General features: G+C 36.8%; 1 protein-coding gene across 2 annotated transcripts in view; it reads left to right on the top strand.

Annotated features, from left to right (window-relative positions):
- The window catches only part of VWA8 (von Willebrand factor A domain containing 8), a 381,976-nt gene that overhangs the window by 4,234 nt on the left and 357,856 nt on the right, over positions 1-19,886 (top strand). For both annotated transcript variants that reach the window (XM_007960236.3, XM_073013736.1), the window contains exon 2: positions 4,328-4,405. In XM_007960236.3, the coding sequence (XP_007958427.3) occupies positions 4,328-4,405 (78 nt within the window). The remainder of the gene's footprint in view (positions 1-4,327; positions 4,406-19,886) is intronic.

The raw sequence follows: 19,886 nt of genomic DNA, 5'->3' as shown, positions 1-19,886 counted from the left end.
ATTGTTTAAAATAGTTACTAAGTTTATATGTTTGTCCATATAATTTATTTTATTAATATCTCATTCTTGGACATTCACATTGTCTAAAATATATAAACAATGCAATAAACATCCATCTACATGAATTTTTGTTATTTTAACATTATATCCTTGGGCTACAATAGGATTAGATAGTAACAACTTTGAGGAGGGAAAATATAGAACTGTGCTTCAACTGAGAGATACAGTGTAAAGAGGAAAGAACTATACTATGGTTTTGGTCTAAGCTTTGTGTTTATCAGGTATTGAACCTTGGGGAAATTATTAACTACTTTGAACCTGCAGCAGGTTATTTTGACCCTGAGGATATTCTGACCCCATTGTATATTCAAGAATTTAACAGAAAGGCTCAGAACAATGGTAAGCTTATAAATCATTAGGCAGATCCGGGTTAGGGGCCCATAGACTAGTGTGGGAATTGCTGATATATTTAGTTTTCTCTTGGGTCTAAGTTTAGTATTTATAAAAATGATGGCACTAACCCAGTAGTTCTCAACCCAAGGTGATTTCCCCCCATCGGGGACATTTGGCAATGTCTGGAGATGTTTCTTTTTGGTTGTCAGAACCAGGAGGGAGGGGTGCTACTGGCATCTAGTGGATAGAGGCCAGTGATGCTGCTAAACAGTCCATGACACACAGGACAGCCCCTCACAACAAAAAATTATCCGGCCTAAAATGTTCATAGTGCCGCTGTTGAAAAACCCTCATGAAACCAACTTCTTTGTCAAAGCTACTGTTAGAAACTTTAGACTCACTAAACTTAACAAAATTTAAGCACAGAACAATTTGTGAATTGGGCAGTCCTCAGAACCAAAATAAGCTCAGAGAGCTCCATTCTGCAACGTGAGCAGGCAGCATTTATGGACAGAAAATGGAAGTAAGGTACAGAAACAGCTTACTTGGCTATAACTCAGTGTTTGCCTTACTTGAACATGGTCTCATCAGTTGGCAGCCTGTGGTTGACCAAAGCTCAGCCGCTCAGATTGGCTAAGACTCATCTATTTGTTACCAAAGTATACTCCTAAGTTCTGGTTTCAGTTAATTTACATACAAAGTTATGTTGCAATTCATTACATAAGGACTGCAAGTATGGAGGCATCCTTAGAGCAAATTTGGTTTAATTTAACAATTTGCCCCTTTTGGTTAGCTTCTTAATTTTGAGAGATTCACCAAAACTTTGGGCGTTGTTGCTACTCTTTGTCACCAACTTAATGGACTTACTTGGTCTCACTATGGAATTTACAAGCCATGATGTCACATCAGTTGAATAATTCTTTCTGTTCTTGCTGTTCTGGTCAAAGTGAGACCATTGAATGCTCAATGACTGGCTGCATACAAACATTTAAGACTTGAGAGGATATGGTGCACCAGAAGGGCCATTGTGAAGATTCTCAGGCGAATAATAAAGACCGAAGTGTACTTCTTAACAGCCCCTATGAACTGAACCAATCAGAAATCCAACAAGGTTCAGGCACTATAGGCACTTCAGTAGTATTTGAGTCTAGTTCAAGTAAACCCACAGTTTACTTGAAGAAAGGCATACATTAGCTTCTTTTGCCTAAATTATGTTACCTGTTGTCTTATGAGTATTCTTATTCCCCTTTAGAAAGTATTTAAACTATCTCACTTAAATAAACCATTACAAATGGCTTGACTTATAAGCACATTAGTAGGTGGGATGTTCTCAAAAGAGAAAATCATTAGAGCTTAAAAACAATACCTAAGAAAATATTTAATTTAAAATTATAATTATTCATTTGCCAAACATTCATTGAATATCTGTTAGGTTTCAGGTACTGCGGATAAAATGATGATTAAAACTTAGGCCTTGTACCAAGAAAAAAAGAGTCTTGTAGACTAAACAGTAATCTTCAAAACTTTTTCTTATTTATCTGTTAGGAGGATTTTAAAAATATGTATCCCTTTGAACATTTTTAGGTTGATAGCTAAAGTTTTCCTGGTAAGTTTAAATGGTTGCAAAGGATGACATTTCCAGTGTGTTGTAAATATTGGCATTTAAAAGAAAAAATATTATAAATTCCAAGTGTATCTTTTAAGCGGAAACAGAATATTCTAGCAATTTAGTACAAATTCTGAGTGTACTAAATATTCAGTATTTAGTGGAAATAGAATATCCTATCTCTATTTTGGAAGTAGATAAAAAGCTTTTCTTTAATTGTTAGAAAATGTCTCTTATCTCCTTGAATTTGTATTTCCATTACAAAAGCATAAGTCAGAGCCTGTGCTAGCAGAAGGACGAATGGAGTGATCAATTTGTGCTAGAGGAAAAGTTCGGGAAGGTTCAATGGGGAGATGAAGATAATTCAGGAGTAGTTGTGTAGAGGGCAAGTGGTGTGAGAGAGATGTGGAAGGCCTTCTAGGCTGAGGAGATAAAGTGTTAGTCACCAAGATAGGAATACAAGAGGTGGATCTGGTTAGAGGTGGTTGGGCGCACACAACGGACAACATAGAATTCTATTTCTGTATGTTTGTTGAGTTGTCTCTGGAATATCTAGGTAAAGTGTCCAGTAGGCTACTGGCAGGTATGAAACTCAGGAGAGAGATCTGAGCCAAAATAGACATTAAAGAGTTAGTTGTATATGGTGTTTGAAGAGTACCCTTAACTGGAAAAAAAAAGGTTGTATAGAGGTCAGAGTTGGGACATTGATGTGGATTAAATGACTGATGAAAGTATAGGGTGGTAACAGAAGATGGCCAAGAACATCAGTGTTTACGGCAGGGGTGGCAGATGCCTGGTCCATATGAATGTCATAACTTTTCCCCTTTGTCTGTAGCAGATGTGACTCATTGATCACCACCCTGTTTCCCAATGAGTCCAATTTCCATTGTGATCCACTACCTGGCCAGTTCTTGGCATTTATGCCATTGAGGCTTTATTCCTTTTATGTACTTAGAAATATTGAAGTTTAAGGATATGTTGCTGAATAATTGGAAATTGTATGTAGTGAAAATGAGGGTGTATGAATATATATAAAAAGGTTCAGGATGTGTGTTAAAGATAACCCTCTATGGGCTGGGGGTGGAAGCTCACGCCTGTAATTCTGGCACTCTGGGAGGCCTAGGTGGGCGGATCACTTGAGGTCAGAAGTTTGAGACCAGCCTGGCCGACATGGGGAAACCTCATCTCTACTAAAAATACAAAAATTAGCCGGGTGCGGTGGCACATGCCTGTAATCCCAGCTACTTGGGAGGCTGAGGCAGGAGAATCACTTGAACCCAGTAGGCAGAAGTTGCAGTGAGCCAAGATCACATCACTGCACTCCAGCCTGGGCGGCAGAATGAGAGTCCGTCTTAAAAAAAAAAAAAAAGGCCAGGTGCGGTGGCTCACGCCTGTAATCCTAGCACTTTGGGAGGCCGTGGCGGGAAGATCATGAGATCAGGAGATCGAGACCATCCTGGCTAACATGATGAAACCCTGTCTCTGCTAAAAATACAAATAATTAGCCGGGTGTGGTGGTGGGTGTCTATAATCCCAGCTACTTGGCGGGCTGAGGCAGGAGAATGGCGTGAACCCGGGAGGCGGAGCTTGCAGTGAGCCGAGATCGGGCCACTGCACTCCAGCCTGGGCGACTGAGCAAGACTCCGTCTCAAAAAAAAAAAAAAAAAAAAAAAAAAAAAGGCCAGGTGTGGTGGCTCACGCCTGTAACCGTAGCACTTTGGGAGGCCGTGGTGGGCAGATCACGAGATCAGGAGACCATCCTGGCTAACATGATGAAACCCTGTCTCTACTAAAAATACAAAAAATTAGCCGGGTGTGGTGGCGGGTGTCTATAATCCCAGCTACTTGGGGGGCTGAGGCGGGAGAATGGTGTGAACCCAGGAGGCAGAGCTTGTAGTGAGCTGAGATTGCGCTACTGCACCCCAGCCTGGGCGACAGAGCCAGACTCCGTCTCAATTAAAAAAAAAAAAAGTATTTTACTCTATGGATGCTTTGAATGATCTTAAAAAATGCATTCTTCTGTATTGTTTTTGCTTATATTAATTAATGTTGCTATTCATGAAATAAAGCTTGTTGATGTATTTTATCATGATTTTTGTTTGTTTGCTAACATAGCATTTAAAATGTGAATTTCACTGATGCCTCACTTCTCCTTTATACATATATACTTTGAATAGAAGTTTTAGAGCATAGCGCTTGACATATAGACAGCTGTGTAGTACATTTCTGTAACATCCCTCCCTGTAGGTCAGGACAAGCATTGTAGCATAGTCTATGGTTTTCTCATTTGTCTCTTATAATTCTTCTGTTTTTAAATTCTCTTTTTAGGTGATACAGTTAATATTGGAGATGTATCCTACAAATTGAAAATTCCTAAGAATCCAGAACTTGTGCCACAGAACTACAGTAAGAAATATTTATTAATATGTGAATGAATAACTTTTAACTTTTCATTATGGGAATTCTCAGAGTTGCATAAAGCTAGAGAGAATAGTATAAACCTAATGTTTTTATCATCCAAACATTTATCATATTATGCCAATCTTCTTTTAACTGATTTTTGTTCTGGAGTATTTAAAACAGTAGAAACATTTATTTTTCTCATATCCTACTGTTTCTTTTTTACCTGGAATAAGATTTACGTATAATGCACAGAACTTTTTTTTTTTTTTTTTAATTTAAGCTCCGGGATACATATGCAGTACGTGCAGGTTTGTTACATAGGTATACACGTGCCATGGTGGTTTGCTGCACGCATCAATCTGTCATCTACATTAGGTATTTCTCCTAATGCTATTCCTCCCCTAGATTGCCACTCCCTGACAGGCTCCAGTGTGTGATGTTCCCCTCCCTGTGTCCATGCATTCTCATTGTTCAACTCCCAATTATGAGTGAGAACATGCGGTGTTTGGTTTCCTGTTCCTGGGTTAGTTTTCTGAGAATGGTGGTTTCTAGTTTCATCCATGTCCCTGCAAAGGACATGAACTCATCATTTTTTATGGCTGCATAGTATTCCATGATGTATATGTGCCACATTTTCTTTATCCAGTCTATCATTGATGGGCATTTGGGTTGATTCCAAGTCTTTGCTATTGTGAACAGATGCACAGATCTTAAGTATTTATTTTGGTTGGTTTTGACGATTTTATAAACCTGTATAACCACCAGTATTACATTAATCATCCCGAATGTTCTCTTGTGTTCCTACCCCTTTACCCTGCCCTAGAAATCACTGTTCTTTTTTTTTTTTATTTAAAAAAATTTTTTTTAATGATGGTAGATTAGTTTTGCTTATTCTTTAGCTATATATAAATAGAATCACATGGTATGGTTATATGTGTGTATGTATTTTTTTCTCATAAAGAGCATTAATTTGAGATTCATCTATGTTGCTGTACCTATCAGTTTGTTTTTAATTCCTGAATAATGTTCCATTGTGTAAAGATACCACAGTTTGTTTATCCATTCTCCTATTGATAGACATTTGGATGGCTTTCATTTTAAGCCTGCTGTGAACATTCCTATACAATTCTCGTAGTTATCAGTTTTTTTTTAAAATTATACTTTAAGTTCTAGGGTACATGTGCACAATGTGCAGGTTTGTTACATATGTATACATGTGCCATGTTGGTGTGCTGCACCCATCTACTCATCAGTACCCATCAACTCGTCATTTACATCAGGTATAACTCTTTGAGTAAGGAAACTAGGAGTTGAATTGATATGTCATACTATAGATGCCTGTTTAACTTTTTAACACACTGCCGAAGAATTCTCCAAAGCAGTTGTACCATTTTACCTTTGACCGACAGTGATGTTCTACATCCTTGTCGACAGTCTTTTTAATCTTACTCAGTCTACTAGGTGTGAAAAAGTAACTCATCATGGTTTTTGGTTTATAACAGCTTTGTTGAGATATAATTCATATACCATAACATTCACCTTTCTATATTGTACAATTCAGTAATTTTAGTTTATTCAGAGTTGTGCAACCATACTATTTATTTTCTAACATTTTCATCGCTCCATGAAGACGCATTATACTCATTAATAGTCATTTCCCATTTTCTTTCTTCTCTCTCCCCCGCCACCCTCCCAGCCTTTAGCAATCACTAATATACTTTCTGTTTCTATAGATTTGTCTATTTTGGACATTTTATATAAATGGGATCATATAATATGTAGCCATTGTATCTTACTTAGCATAATGTTTTCAAGGTTTATTGATGCTGTAGTTCATTGCTTTTTATGGCTAAATTATATTCCATTGTGTGGATATTTCACATTTTGCTCATCGCTTCATCAGTCAATGGACATTTAGATTGTTTCCACTTTGCGACTATTGTGAATAATGCCACTCCAAGCATCCACATACAAGTTTTTATATGGACACATTTTCAACTTTCTTGGGTTTTACCTAGAAGAGAAATTGCTAGGTCACATGGTAACTCTATGTTTAACATTTCAAGGAATTGCCAAAGTGATTTTTTTTTTTTTGAGACAGGGTCTCACTCTGTGGCCCAGGCTGAGGTGCAGTGGCGCAATGTCGGCTCACTGCAAACTCCCCCTCCCAGGTTCAACCACCAGGCCCTTAACCTCTCCAGTAGCTGGGACCATAGGTGCAGGCTACCACGCCCAGCAATTTTTGTATTTTTGGTAGAGATGGGGTTTCACCACGTTGATCAGGCTGGTCTGAAACTCCTGTTCTCAGGTGATCCGCCCACCTCAGCCTCCCAAAGTGCTGGGTTTACTGGCGTGAGCCACTGCGCCTGACCACCAATATGGTTTTCAAATCACCTAAACCATGTTACATTCTAACAAGCAATGTGTGAGGATTCTAGTTTTTCCACATCCTCACTAATGCTTGTTATTGTTTGTCTTTTTTATTACAGCCATCATCAGACATGTGAAGTGACATCTCGTTGTGGTTCTGATTTGCATTTCCCTAATGACTTACAATGATTATTTGCCCAAAATCATGTCACTTCTTTTCTCAAAATTCTTTAAATGAGTTTTTAGTATTTTGGGAACAAAGGTCCATCCTTAGCTATTAATTTCTTGATCTAGTCTTAGCCTCATCTCATGCCACTCTCCTCTCCTATTCTTTGTTCCAGTCATTGGTCATGATACAGAATAGCTTTTTGTTCACTCTTCAGATTCTTCCACTAGACTATGTGCTCTGTTAAAGAAAAAATAAATCAATGATATTGTTAAAGCTGGGTAAGGAAGACTTTATTCAGGACTGTCACTATGAGTCTTGGAGTCGGGGAGAGAGATCAGGCTCAACTCCCAATGCAGCATGGGCAAGTGGTAATTTATAGCCAAGGAATGGTGTGGGAGTTGGTGGATAGAAAATTATTAAGAGGAAATGTCAGGGTTAAGGGAGATTCTGGCTAAGCCAACCTAACAGAATTCTTGCTGATGACAGGCTGGGGTGATCAGACATCACCTGGGGGATGGTAGAAGATGAGGACTCTGATCAGATATCAAGGGTGATTAGATTATGAGGATGGGCGGGATCTGGATAAATTGTTTTAATGGCGTTTTTTTGCTAAAACTGGATTTTTCTAGGAAGTACACAGGTGTGTCTAGGGAGAATATCTCACTTTAATCTATCCCAAGGTTCCATTGACTCTACCCTCTAAATGCCTCTGCAATCTGTCCTTTACACTCTGGCCCACTGGTTTTTTTTTTTGAATTATTTTATTAGTGGTCATCCTGGGGATTGTAATTAACTCTTTAACCTAAAACAATCTTGTTTAGATTAATGGTAACTTAGTTTCAATAGTATATAAACTACTCCAATGTAGCTCTGTTCCTTCCACCTCCTTTGTGTTATTATTGTTACACAAATTATATCTTTATACATTGAAAGTTTATCAGCACAGTTTTATAATTATTGCTTTATGAAGTTTTTAAAATCAGGCAGAAGAAAAGAGTTAGAAACAAAAATATGCTTACATTGTCATTATTATTTTTTCTATGTAGTTCCCTTTACTGATAATCTTTATTTCTTCATGTGGATTTGAGTTACTGTCTAGTGTGCTTTCATTTCAGCTTACAGGAAAGATTCCCTTTAGAAAGTATCTTCTATATGGCAGGTCTGCTAGTGGTGAATTACCACTTTTTTTTTTTTTTTCAATTTGGAAATGTCTTCATTTCTCCTGTGTATTTTGAAGGATAATTTTATTGGAAATAGAATTCTCGGTCTACAGTTTTTTTTTCAGCACTTTGAATATGTCTTCTTACTGTTTGTGGACTTCCTAGTTTTTGAAAAGCAGTCAGTTATCAATCTTAGCAAGGATCCTTTTTATATGATGAATCAGTTTTTCTCTGCTATCAAGATTCTCTCTTCAACTTTTTGATAGTTTGACTGTGGGTGTATCTAAGCATAGATTTCTTTGAATTTACCCTGTTTTGAGTTTGTTGAGCTTCTTGGATGGGATGTGCAAATTAATGTTTTTCATCAAAGTTGGCAAGATTTTGGCTATTATTTTTCATTATTTTTTTTTATTCCCTTTTCTCTCTCTCCTTGTAGGACTCCCATTATATTTGATAGATTTGATGGTGCCCTACAAGTCTGTGAGAATCACTTCATTTTTCTTTGTAATTTCTTCTTTCTGTTCCTTAGATTGGATTATCTCAATTGACTAATCTTCAAGTTTGCTGATTCTTTCCTCTGCCTCCTCACATCTGTTGTTGAGCCCCTCTGGTTAATTTTATCAGAGTTTTCAAGTTCAGAATTTTTATATGGATCTTGTTTTATAATTTCTCTTTATTGGTACTCTGTTTCATGAGACATTATTGTTATACTTTACTTCTTTAGACATGATTTCTTTTAATTCTTTGAATGTATTTATGATAGTTGATTTAAAGTGTTTTTCTACTTAGTCAAATGTTTGGCATACTCTGAGATAGTTTTTATTGACTCCTTTTTTTTTTGTACGTATGAGCCATACTCTCCTATTTCTTTATTTCTTATAATTTTGTTCTTATTGAAAGTAGACATTTTAAATAGTATAATCTCTCCTTCCCAGGCTTTGTGGTTGCTCTTTGTGATGCTGCTTTTTGTTTAGTGATGTTCCTACTCTATTTCCTTAAAGTCTGCATTCTTTGTCCTGTCTTGTTAGCTTAGTGGTCAGCTAATGTTTGGACAGAGATTTCTTTAATGCGTTGAATCAGTAGGTCTCTTGGCTTTTGCTGAGAGTCTGTGTGTGCAAGTTGGGCATGGTTTTAGTGCTCCATAGGTAGCTTACAATTGTGTCTCAACCTTTTCTTTCTGCTTGTGTGGACCCTCAAGGTTAGCTGAAGGTGAGAGATTAGGTCCTTCTCAGGATTTTCCTGAATATATGCATGGCCTTCCAGATTCCTAGGCATACACTGAAGCTTTTCAAAGCCTTCTATGAACATCTCATTTTCAGTTTTTGTTTTTGTTTTTGAAGTTTTTTGGTTGTCCTCTTGTTAGCTCCAAATGTTTTTGCTACTTCAGACAGCTGTGATGTTAAACAATTGTTGATTTTTTTTGACAAATGCCCGGGGTTAGTGCTGTTTGCATACAGTAGCTCTGAGTACATCAAATAAAGACAAATTCTAAAAATGGATCATTTCAGGGAGCTGCCAGACAGGTCAAGTAGGGATAATTTTCTGGGGATGAGACTTTTGAGGAGCTTCTGAATAGTTCTGTTCACTTCAGTGACTTCCAGGCTGCTGGTTTCACCATGATTGTGGGCAGTTGGTTGTAAAACAATTGTCTGTAATCCTAGCACTTTGGGAGGCTAAGGTGGGATGATCGCTTGAGGCCAGGAGTTCGAGACCACCTTGGGCAACATAGACACTAAGACCCTGTTTCTACAAAAAATAAAAATAAAATATTGTTTTTTATTGTGGTTAAGGCTGCAGTGAGCCATGATTGTGCCACTACAAGCCTTCTGCCTGAGCAACAGAGTGAGACCCTGTCTCAAAAAAAGAAAAAAGAAAAGAAAAACGAAGATAATCACAGAGCTGGGGACATGGGGATGGAGTCAGGGCAAATTAACCCCTTTTCTTAGATAAATGCATATGAGATTGTTGAAAACTTTTTGATTTCTGGAGTTCAGAAGAAGTTGAGTTTGACAATTTATGCCATTATTATTGGTTTTTTAAGAAGGAATACACTTTCAGAGGTCCTTACTCTATTCCAATAATGCCTGTCTTTTCACTGTGGTTTATTTATTATTATTATTGATACAGAGTCTTGCCCTGTCGCACAGGCTGGAGTGCAGTGGTGCAATCTCGACTCACTGCAGCCTCTGCCTCCCAGGTTCAAGTTATACTCCTACCTCAGCCTCCCGAGTAGCTGGGATTACAGGCTCATGCCACATTGCTCAGCTAATTTTTGTATTTTTTTTAAATAGAGACAGGATTTTACCCTGTTGGCCCAGGATGGTCTTGAACTCCTTACCTCAGGTGATCCACCTGCACCTGCCTTGGCCTCCCCAAGTGCTGGGATTATGGGCATGAGCCACTTTACCCAGCCTCACTGTGGTTTAACTTTGCATTTTTCTGATGAACAATGATGTTCAAGATATTTTTCTGAGCTTATTGGCCATTTATATATCTACTTTTAAGTATCTGTTAAAGTTATTTGCCCACTAAAAAAAAAACCTCAATTTTTGAAAATTTTATTATTGAATTGCAAAGTTTTTTATATATTATGGATCCAAGTACTTTGTCATGTGTAAGTATTATGAATACTTTTTCTCAATCTATTTGCTTAGTCATTTTCTCATTGCTATCTTTTGGTTGGCAGAAAGTTTGATTACACACAATTTATTGATTATTTGTTTTTTAAAGTTAGTGCTCATTGTGTCAGAAATCTTGGCCTACACCAAAATTGTAAAGACATTCTGTGTTTTTTCCTAAGAATTTTATAGTTCTGCTTTATTTTAAAAGGATAGATCTATTACCTCTCTGCTTCTAAATTCATTGGCACCATTTCTTCGCAATATAGCCTTTATTAGTTAAATATCTGAGAATCTGTAGTGATTAGTGATATCTGTAGAATCTATAGTGATAATTCTCTATTTTGTTCCTGATACTGGAAATTTGTATTTGTGTTTTTTCCTTTTCTTTTTAATTAGTCTTACTACGGGTTTATCAATGCTAATAACTTTTCAAGGAAACAGCTTTTGACTATTGATTTTTTTTACTGTTGCTTGTCCATTTGTTATTTCATTGCTTTCCAAGCTTTAATATTTCTTTATTTTTATTTTAGTTCCTCTTCTAATGCCAGCTTCACAAACTATGGCAAACCTGGGGCCAAAGAGGTTTGTGAAAATCTCTGCTGTGTAGCTGCCAGATTTTTGGAATGTTGGGGAATTCTCTTTGCTATTCAGTCTTGTATTCTGCTTGTTGCAACTCAGCTGTCTCTTGTCTTCTTGTACTGCCCTCAGCCTCCAGAGGCCACTTCTTGAAGGCTGAGAGTGCCTCTGAGGGATTTATCTCAGCTATCTGGCCCCAGTACCATCCTTAAGGAACTGCTGTCTTGCACTGGATAAAGACCTGGAGTGCCTAGGAGGAATCTCTGTCACCTCTTCTCTCCTACCACTGGCCTTTTAGTGGGCTGTTGCCTTGCACTAGGGAAAGGTCCAGCATGCTTCAGGAAGAGTATGTCTCAGGTCTTTCCCTGTATTTGGTCTGTAGTGTACATCCCTGTGCACTTGTAAGGACTGTTGGGAAAGAGCAGGTGGGTGGATGCATGTTTTCTCTGTGACTGGGACTTCTCAGTACATTATGTCTGCCTATGTGTGGTCATTATAAGTTTGCTGAAAGTTCAGTTTGTTTCTTCTGACACATCTATGGCAGATTGTTTTTCCTCCTGCCATTCTACCAGGGGTGAAAGTTAGCTGAGGGTCTATTCTTTCCTTGAAAAGGCTCAGTCTTTTCTAGAATTTAGTTCATGTAGGCTTTGTTTTCTAGGCTGTATGATGAGTTTTAGGAAACTGTGATTTTTATAGATTAGCTGGTTTATTCTGTTGGTTAGTTTGGAAATAAAATTCTCTTGCAACTCATTTCATCCTAACTAGAAGTGGGAGTTGGGAATATTTACTTTTAATATTCATTATTTAATGGTTATGCCTAAGTGTATTATTTTTAGTAGGTTTTCTTTTCCAGAGGTGAGACTAATGACATAAATCCTTTAATAAGTTGTTATACTTGTCTGGAGAAAAATGAACACAATAGATGTATAATACCTTACATGCCATGGGCACATTATAATTGGGGAAAAAGGGCACTTTTCCTGCTTTCTGGGTCTTCTCTTATTATGAGTGTAGCTAATGTTTTACAGTAAATTTGACAGGCAAGGGATAATATCCAATCTTGACAACAGGAAAACTTTTATGTAATTTGAGTTCTGTAGGAAAATGATTCCTGGGGTGGAAATTATGTTTAAAATTTTGGCTGTACTGCTTTCTAGCAATGCCAATTTCTGCAGGTTATTTCACAGCTCTGAGCCTCCTTGACTATATAGGGGTGATTGTTTCAACTTCACGGATATATTATAATGATTAAATCAAATAGCATATGTGAAATGTGTAGGATACCACCTGGTGCTTAGTGCTCAATAAATGTGGTTGTCTACACAATCATTCTTCCAGTCTCCTGATTCTTGTTCCTTTTTGTTTTCCATTATTCCATGCCTGTGACACTGTTGAGTATGGGGATTACTAAGGGCTGCTATGATTGTGCTTAAGAGATACGCTAAAAATATTTTAGTGTTCATTTAGTCTTGTTCTTAATAAATGAATTCTGTATACATTTCATCTAAATTTGATTTTTAATTTGCCCTCAGGTTGTTTGCATGATTACAAGAGGCTGTAGGATTTCAAATAAGCTTCAGTGTCCTTTAGAGATCAAATGTACTGTGTTTGCAGTGTAGCAAGAATGTTGGCATTTTCAGTCTTACCTAGACGTGAGGCATTGTCATTGTCTGATAGCATTCAACAAAGGATAGTGTTAGCTATTCCTTCTTTTAGCTTCTAAGGTGCCGTATTATATCTGGGGTCAGCTGAAGTGCTTGTCATAGTCACAAATGCTTAATTATATTGGGAATCTTCTTAAGTGAGATAATTCACAAGATTATCTGTATTAGTTTTAAGGATTTAATAGATCCTACGAATAATACACACTTTAAAAGCATAGACTTTAAATATATTTTAGTATTTTGCAAATGACTGAGGGGCAATACAGTGGCTGACTGAGAGCAAGTCACCAAAAAACCTCCAAAAATCATCACATTTTCTTGTTTACATACTTTTATTATAGTTTTCATTCATCCTTTATGTAATCAAAACTTTTTGTATTTTGTTATTAGTAGCTTGCTCTTTGAAATTTACCTGAAGAGTTCATATTGAAAGCGGTTGGATAGCCTGTAGACCCAATTTGTATTTTCTATTCTTGCTATTCATTCATCATTATTCCTACCATAATCACAATATAAGTATTCCTCCTCTATTATCCTTTGTACCTCAAGATGATGGTGGTACCATATGTTTTATCCAGTAGTAAATTGTTGCATTGTTTCTACTAATCTTATTATGAGCAACTGTGTCCATTTGTAAGAAAAAGTCAGCTAGGGGTTTGATGAACTTGGAATAAGAAGTGACTGAGCTACATCAACCAAAATCTTAAGTAACCACATATGCATTATGTGGTTGCTACATATTGATTAGACAGATAAATTGTCCTGCATAATACCACATGTTTTTGTGCATTCATTTACTGTATTGTGTTCCGATATTGTATTTGTTGAACTTTTTCTTCCTCTCTTGGGGACTGTTTCCAAAAGGAGTGAATTATAGTTCTTTGGCTTCACTGTGGCTGTTACTTGATTGATTAGAGATTATGGCTTTGGATTATGAGAGAATTTTGATGGACCTTTTTTTTTTTTTTTTTTTTTCTGTTTTGGAGTTTAAAAAGTATTTTAAAATACTTTGGCAATGGTGTTTTGTTGAAGTTTGATACCCTCTTACTTTTCTTCCTGTATTTATGCTTTGATTTACCTAATTCTAAAAAGATTTTTGCTTTTTAGATTTTTAACATTTTCAAGTGAAACATAAAATGGTAGACATTTGTTGAAGAAAGGGACTTGAGCAATTATTATCCTCTCTGAAACTTTGATTTCATAGCCAGGAAAGTAGGACCAGAGAAGGAGGTCAGAAGACTGATTAATTAGTAGCAAAGCCCAGATTTCCTGACTTCAGTTTGGTTTTCCTTTTACAGTCTGCCACAATGTCTCTAGCTATTTACTAGCTACTCTTGATTTTCCTGAGACTAAGTCCTGGAATGAGAAGAACAGTATGTTAGAAAATTCTTTTGGAATTTAAAAGTGTGAAAGATTATTAAAAATACTGAATTACTTGAGGCATGACAGTGCTATTTTATTTCTATCTTTATCAAATTTATTGTTTAGAGCACTGGGAGTCACTATTATCTTACAGTAATGAAGGAATAATAAGAATCACAATGTTGAAATATGAACCCTGATATTCATATTTAAAATTTAATAGAATGGTAGAAATCCTGCTAAGTGGCTGATGCTTAAGACTAGAAATATTCTCAGCTGGAAATCTAAACTTCAGTGCAAAACTACACAAAAACAGCATTATCTCATCAAAGTAAAATTTCTTAATTCATTGACCACCTGAAATAATAAATATGTATAGTCTACAGTCAGCTGTCAACTTCTCTTTTGAATTGCTTCTGTCTTCACAGCATTGGGCACAGCAGGACATCTTCCCCACTGCAGCATCTAACCTGGCACGTCATAGATATGAGAGTTGGATTACTCTTCAGTTTTGTTTTTTTTTTTTTTATGATCTAGGTCTTGTTACCTCCTGCCTTGATCATTATAACTTCCATTTATCATCTTAGTCCCGAGTCTCTCACCTGTAAGTGTTGAAGTGGATAAATGCTTTTTTACTTTTCTCTGTGAAAACGGAATCTTAAGGCTTAGATGAATTTGGCAGTTTTCAAAAAGGGATTCTTTCATGCTTTTGTGCTTGAAGTTAAACTATATTGTATCAAAAATGGTATTTCTTCCAGGATTTGCCTTATGAGGTTGTGCTCCAGCATAGCAGGTTTTCAATAGCTAACTTTCAACCTGACCTCAGAGTTATATTTCTGCTTGCTTACATAATCTCGTTGCAGTTGGTAGACCAATTATATATGAGGTCATTTAAGGTTTACTGGACACACTGAACTCTTACCCAAGCAATTAGGGCCCACAAAGATTTCTATAGGAATTACAACATTGTGCTTTATTTAAAATGGTGAGTTTTGACATAAAATCCACAGGAGGAGAGAATTTTTCCTTTAGTTTGTAAATAATTTTGAGGTTGGAGAAATTCATCAGTATCATAAATGATAGCATGATTTTTGTGTAAATGTAGATAATAAAGAACAATCATTGCAGCTATTTGTCAAGCTTAATGAATTAGTGGCAAAAATTACACAAAACTTCACTGAGAAAGTGTTACCTAAGAGTCCCTTACTTAATAGAGTTAAAGCTTGGGAAAAAATCAAAGACGCAGGGCTGCCGCTACTTAGGATCTGCCTTATTTTCAACAGTTGGACTAATTGCCTCTCATTATATAAGAATTTTCTTTGAGAAAAGGATTACCTTTGAGATTTCTTTAGTTTTTTTTTTTTTTTTGAGACAGAGTCTCACTCTGTCACTCAGGCTGGAGTGCAGTGGCGCAATCTCAGCTCACTGCAACCTCCGCCTCCGGGGTTCGCGCCATTCTGCTGCCTCAGCCTCCCGAGTAGCTGGGACTACAGGCGCCTGCCACTACGCCTGGCTAATTTTTGTATTTTTAGTAGACATGGAGTTTCATCATATCCGCCAGGCTGGTCTCAAACTCCTGACCTCGTGATCCGCCCGCCTCGACCTCCCGAAGTGATAGGATTACACGCGTGAGCCACCGCACCTGGCCTAGATGTGTTTTTAAGAATAGAGTCCTTAAAAGGAAGAGTCTCATCAACTTTAAAAGTCCTTGAACATGTTCTTAAGTATCCTGTAGAGTCTCTATAGCAGTCTTTATCCAGTGTGCTTACTTTTTCTTTTATCTTCTTTTCCCCAGGCACCATGTTCAAGAAGGATTCAATATTTTTGATGCATTTTTTTACCTTTTTTTTTTTTTTTTTTTTTTTTAAAGAGACTGAGTCTCACCCTGTTACCCAGGCTGGAGTGCAGTGGCGATCTCAGCTCACTGCAACCTCTGCCTCCCAGGTTCAAGTGCCTCAGCCTCCCCAGTAGCTGGGATTACAGGTGGGTGCCACCATGTCTGGCTCATTTTTGTATTTTTAGTGGAGTCAGGGTTTCACCGTGTTGGCCAGGCTGGTCTCAAACTCGTGACCTCAGGTGATCTGCCCCCCTCGTTGTCCCAAAGTGCTGGGATTACAGGTGTGAGCCACCATGCCTGGCTGCATTTTATTACTCTTTATTTTCTGCTTAACTCCTCTTGTTGCTTTCTGCAACTTTCATTGCAGATGTATAATTTTAAAAATTAATTTATTTTTTAATTGACAAAAATTGTATATACAGTTATGTGTTGTTTAACGACAGGGTTGTCTTCTGAGAAATGCATCATTAAGTGATTTCGTTGATCATTGTTAACACCACAGTGTGTACTTACACAGACCTACATGGTATAGCTCAGGGGTCCAGTACTGGTCTATGGCCTGTTAGAAACAAGGCTGCACAACAGGACATGAGCAGCAGGCAAGCGAGCAAAGCTTCATCTGTATTTACAGCTGCCTCTCCTTGCTTGCATTACCACCTGAGATCCGCCTCCTGTCAGATCAGTGGTGACATTAGATTCTTATAGGAGGACAAACCCTACTGGGAACTGTGCATGCAATGGATCTAGGTTGCGCGCTCCTTATGAGAACCTAATGCCTAATGATCTCTCACTGTCTCCCATCACCCCTAGATGGGATTGTCTAGTTGCAAGAAAACAAGCTCAGAGCTCCCACTGATTCTATGTTATGATGAGTTGTATAATTATGTAATTATATATTACAATGTAATAATAAGAGAAATAAAGTGCACAATAAATGTAATGCATTTGAATCATCCTGAAACCATTCCCCTCCCCCCAGTCTGTGGAAAATTATCTTCCCTGGTATCAGAAAGGTTGGTGACATTGGGTTAGGAGTGGGGCTTGAAAAAGACCATTTATATATTTTTCTTTTTACATTTTTTAATTTTTAAAATTATAGTAAGCATGTATTACATTTGTAATTTTTAAAATAGCTAATAAAAACTTCATGTTTAAATGCAACTTTTATTCAAATGAAGAATACATCTATTCTAAGTTCTAACTGCTTTTTCTATGACCTGACCCACAAAATAAGTTCATGCTTTCTGTTTAAGAAATTTGGACTAAAAATAATTTCATGCTTCATGTTTAAGAAATTTGGACTCATTTTACAGGACCTGAAAATTGTTGGTTCTTTTGAGATGTGCTCATAACAAAAGGTCATTCCTTGGTTTTATTTTATGTTTGTGGTTGTCATTGTCATAAATATGACTAGCTATACTAAGACTAATAAAGATGCCTTTAGCAAATTATAATTTAGCAATGCCTAATACGTAAGCACTTTAGGAGGCTGAGCTGCAAGTTGAACTTTGGATATTAAATTGTGATCTATTGACCAGCCACACTATCCTGTGGTATGTCACACATCATATTGCTCCTTTCTATGTGTGTCAGTTCTTTACTTCCAGTATGGCTGTTATTACTTTGCAGTATGGTTTTTCAAAACGTAAGAAGTATAACTTTTTGTTCCTATTACAATTATAAAACATAGTCAACATAAAAAACTTGGAAAACATTGAAAAACACAAAAGATAAAACCAAAATTGTCCATAAACCTAAATAGACACTATTAATATTTTAATATATATAATTCTAATTTTTAAAAACAGTATTATTAGGTATAACTGACATGCAGTACACTGCACATATTTAGAATGTATAATTTGGTAAGTTTTTACATATGTATGTAACCAGGAAACATTACTGTAATCAAAATACTGATCAAATAAATTTATGTCCCCAAAAAGCTTACTTGTGCCTCTTTGTAACTATTCCTGGTTCCTCCATTGCCTAAGAATCATTAATCTGCTTTGTAGATTTATTTGGATTTTCTAGAATTTTATATAAATGGAGTCATGCAACATATATACTTTTCTGTCTAGCTTTTATCACTCAACTTAATTATTTTGAGTTTTTTCTGTCTGAGGGGTATTCCATTGTATGGCTATATTACAGTTTGTTTCTATATACACATGTTGGTAGACATTTGGGTTGTTATAGGCTCTCAGAAATAAAGCTGCACTCGGCCGGGTGCCTGGTGGCTCACGCCTGTAATCCCAGCACTTTGGGAGGCCGAGACGGGCAGATCACGAGGTCAGGAGATCGAGACTATCCTGTCTAACACGGTGAAACCCCGTCTCTACTAAAAATACAAAAAAATTAGCTGGGCACAGTGGTGGGCGCCTGTAGTCCCGGCTACTCCGGAGGCTGAGGCAGGAGAATGGCGTGAACCGGGAGGCGGAGCTTGCAGTGAGCTGAGATCACGCCACTGCACTCCAGCCTGGGAGACAGAGCGAGACTCCGTCTCAAAAAAGAGAAAAAAGAGAAAGAAAGCGGCTCTCAACATTGATGTACAAGTCTTTGTATGGACATAGGCTTTCTTTTTTCTTGTGTAAATACCTGCGTCACGTGGTAGGTGTTTAACTTTTTAAGAATCTGTTTTCCACAGCGGTTGTATCATTTTACATTTCCACTAGCAGTGTATCAGAGTTCCAGTTCCTCCATATTCTTGCCAGCTCTTGGTGTGCTCAGACTTTTGAATTTTAACCATTAAAATAGTTATGTAGTAGTATCTGACAGTGATTTTAAATTTCATTTCCTAGGGACTAAAGATGTTAATCTTTTTGTGCAAGATGCATCTGTGTGTTTATTTATCATCTTTATATATTTGGTAAAGTGGTCAAATCTTTGCCTACATTTTGGATGGGCTGTTCTTTTTTATTTTGCGTTGCTTTTTCTTTATATATTCTGGATATAAGAACTTTATCAAATATAAGATTGCAAACATTTTATTCTAGTCTATGGCTTATCTTTTTATTCTCTTAATAGTGTTCTTTGAAGAGCAGGAGTTTTAAATTTTAATGAAATCCAACTTATTAAGTTTTTACTTTTATGGATTGCGCTTTTGGTGTCAACTAAGAAATCCTAAAAATCTTTGTCTAACTGAGGGTCACAAAGACTTCTTTTCTCATTTTTTTCTAGCTGTTTTTGTACTTGTGGATTTTACATTTGTGTCCGTCATCCTTTTTTGAGTTAATTCTTGTATATGACATAAGGTATGGGTCAAAGTTTATTTTTTGCATATGGATATCTAGTTATTTCAGCTCCATTTGCTGACAAGACTGTCCTTTCTTCACTGAATTGCCTTTGTAGTTATGTCAGAAGTCTGATGTCTGTGTATATTGTGAGTCTGTTTCTAGACTGTTCCGTTCCATCGATCTATTTTTCTCTCTTGACATCAGTGCCTCACTGTTTTGACTACTGTAGCTTTACAATTAGTCTGGAAATCAGATAATGTTAATTCTCCATCTTTGTTCTTTTAAAAAGTTGTTTTGGTTATTGTAAGTTCTTTGCATCTATATGTGATTTGTAATCAACCTGTCAATTTATAAAACAACAAAAAGCGTGCTGGGATTTTTAATGGGGATTGCATTAAATCTGTAGATCATTTTGGAGATAACTGCTATCTTAATATTATTGAAACTTCCAACTCATGAACAAGATATATTTCTCTATTTAGATCTTTA

This window comes from Chlorocebus sabaeus, chromosome 3 (genome assembly GCF_047675955.1).
Source record: "Chlorocebus sabaeus isolate Y175 chromosome 3, mChlSab1.0.hap1, whole genome shotgun sequence".
In the NCBI taxonomy this organism is placed as follows: Eukaryota; Metazoa; Chordata; class Mammalia; order Primates; family Cercopithecidae; genus Chlorocebus; species Chlorocebus sabaeus.
This window is presented reverse-complemented; position numbering and strand designations above follow the sequence as displayed.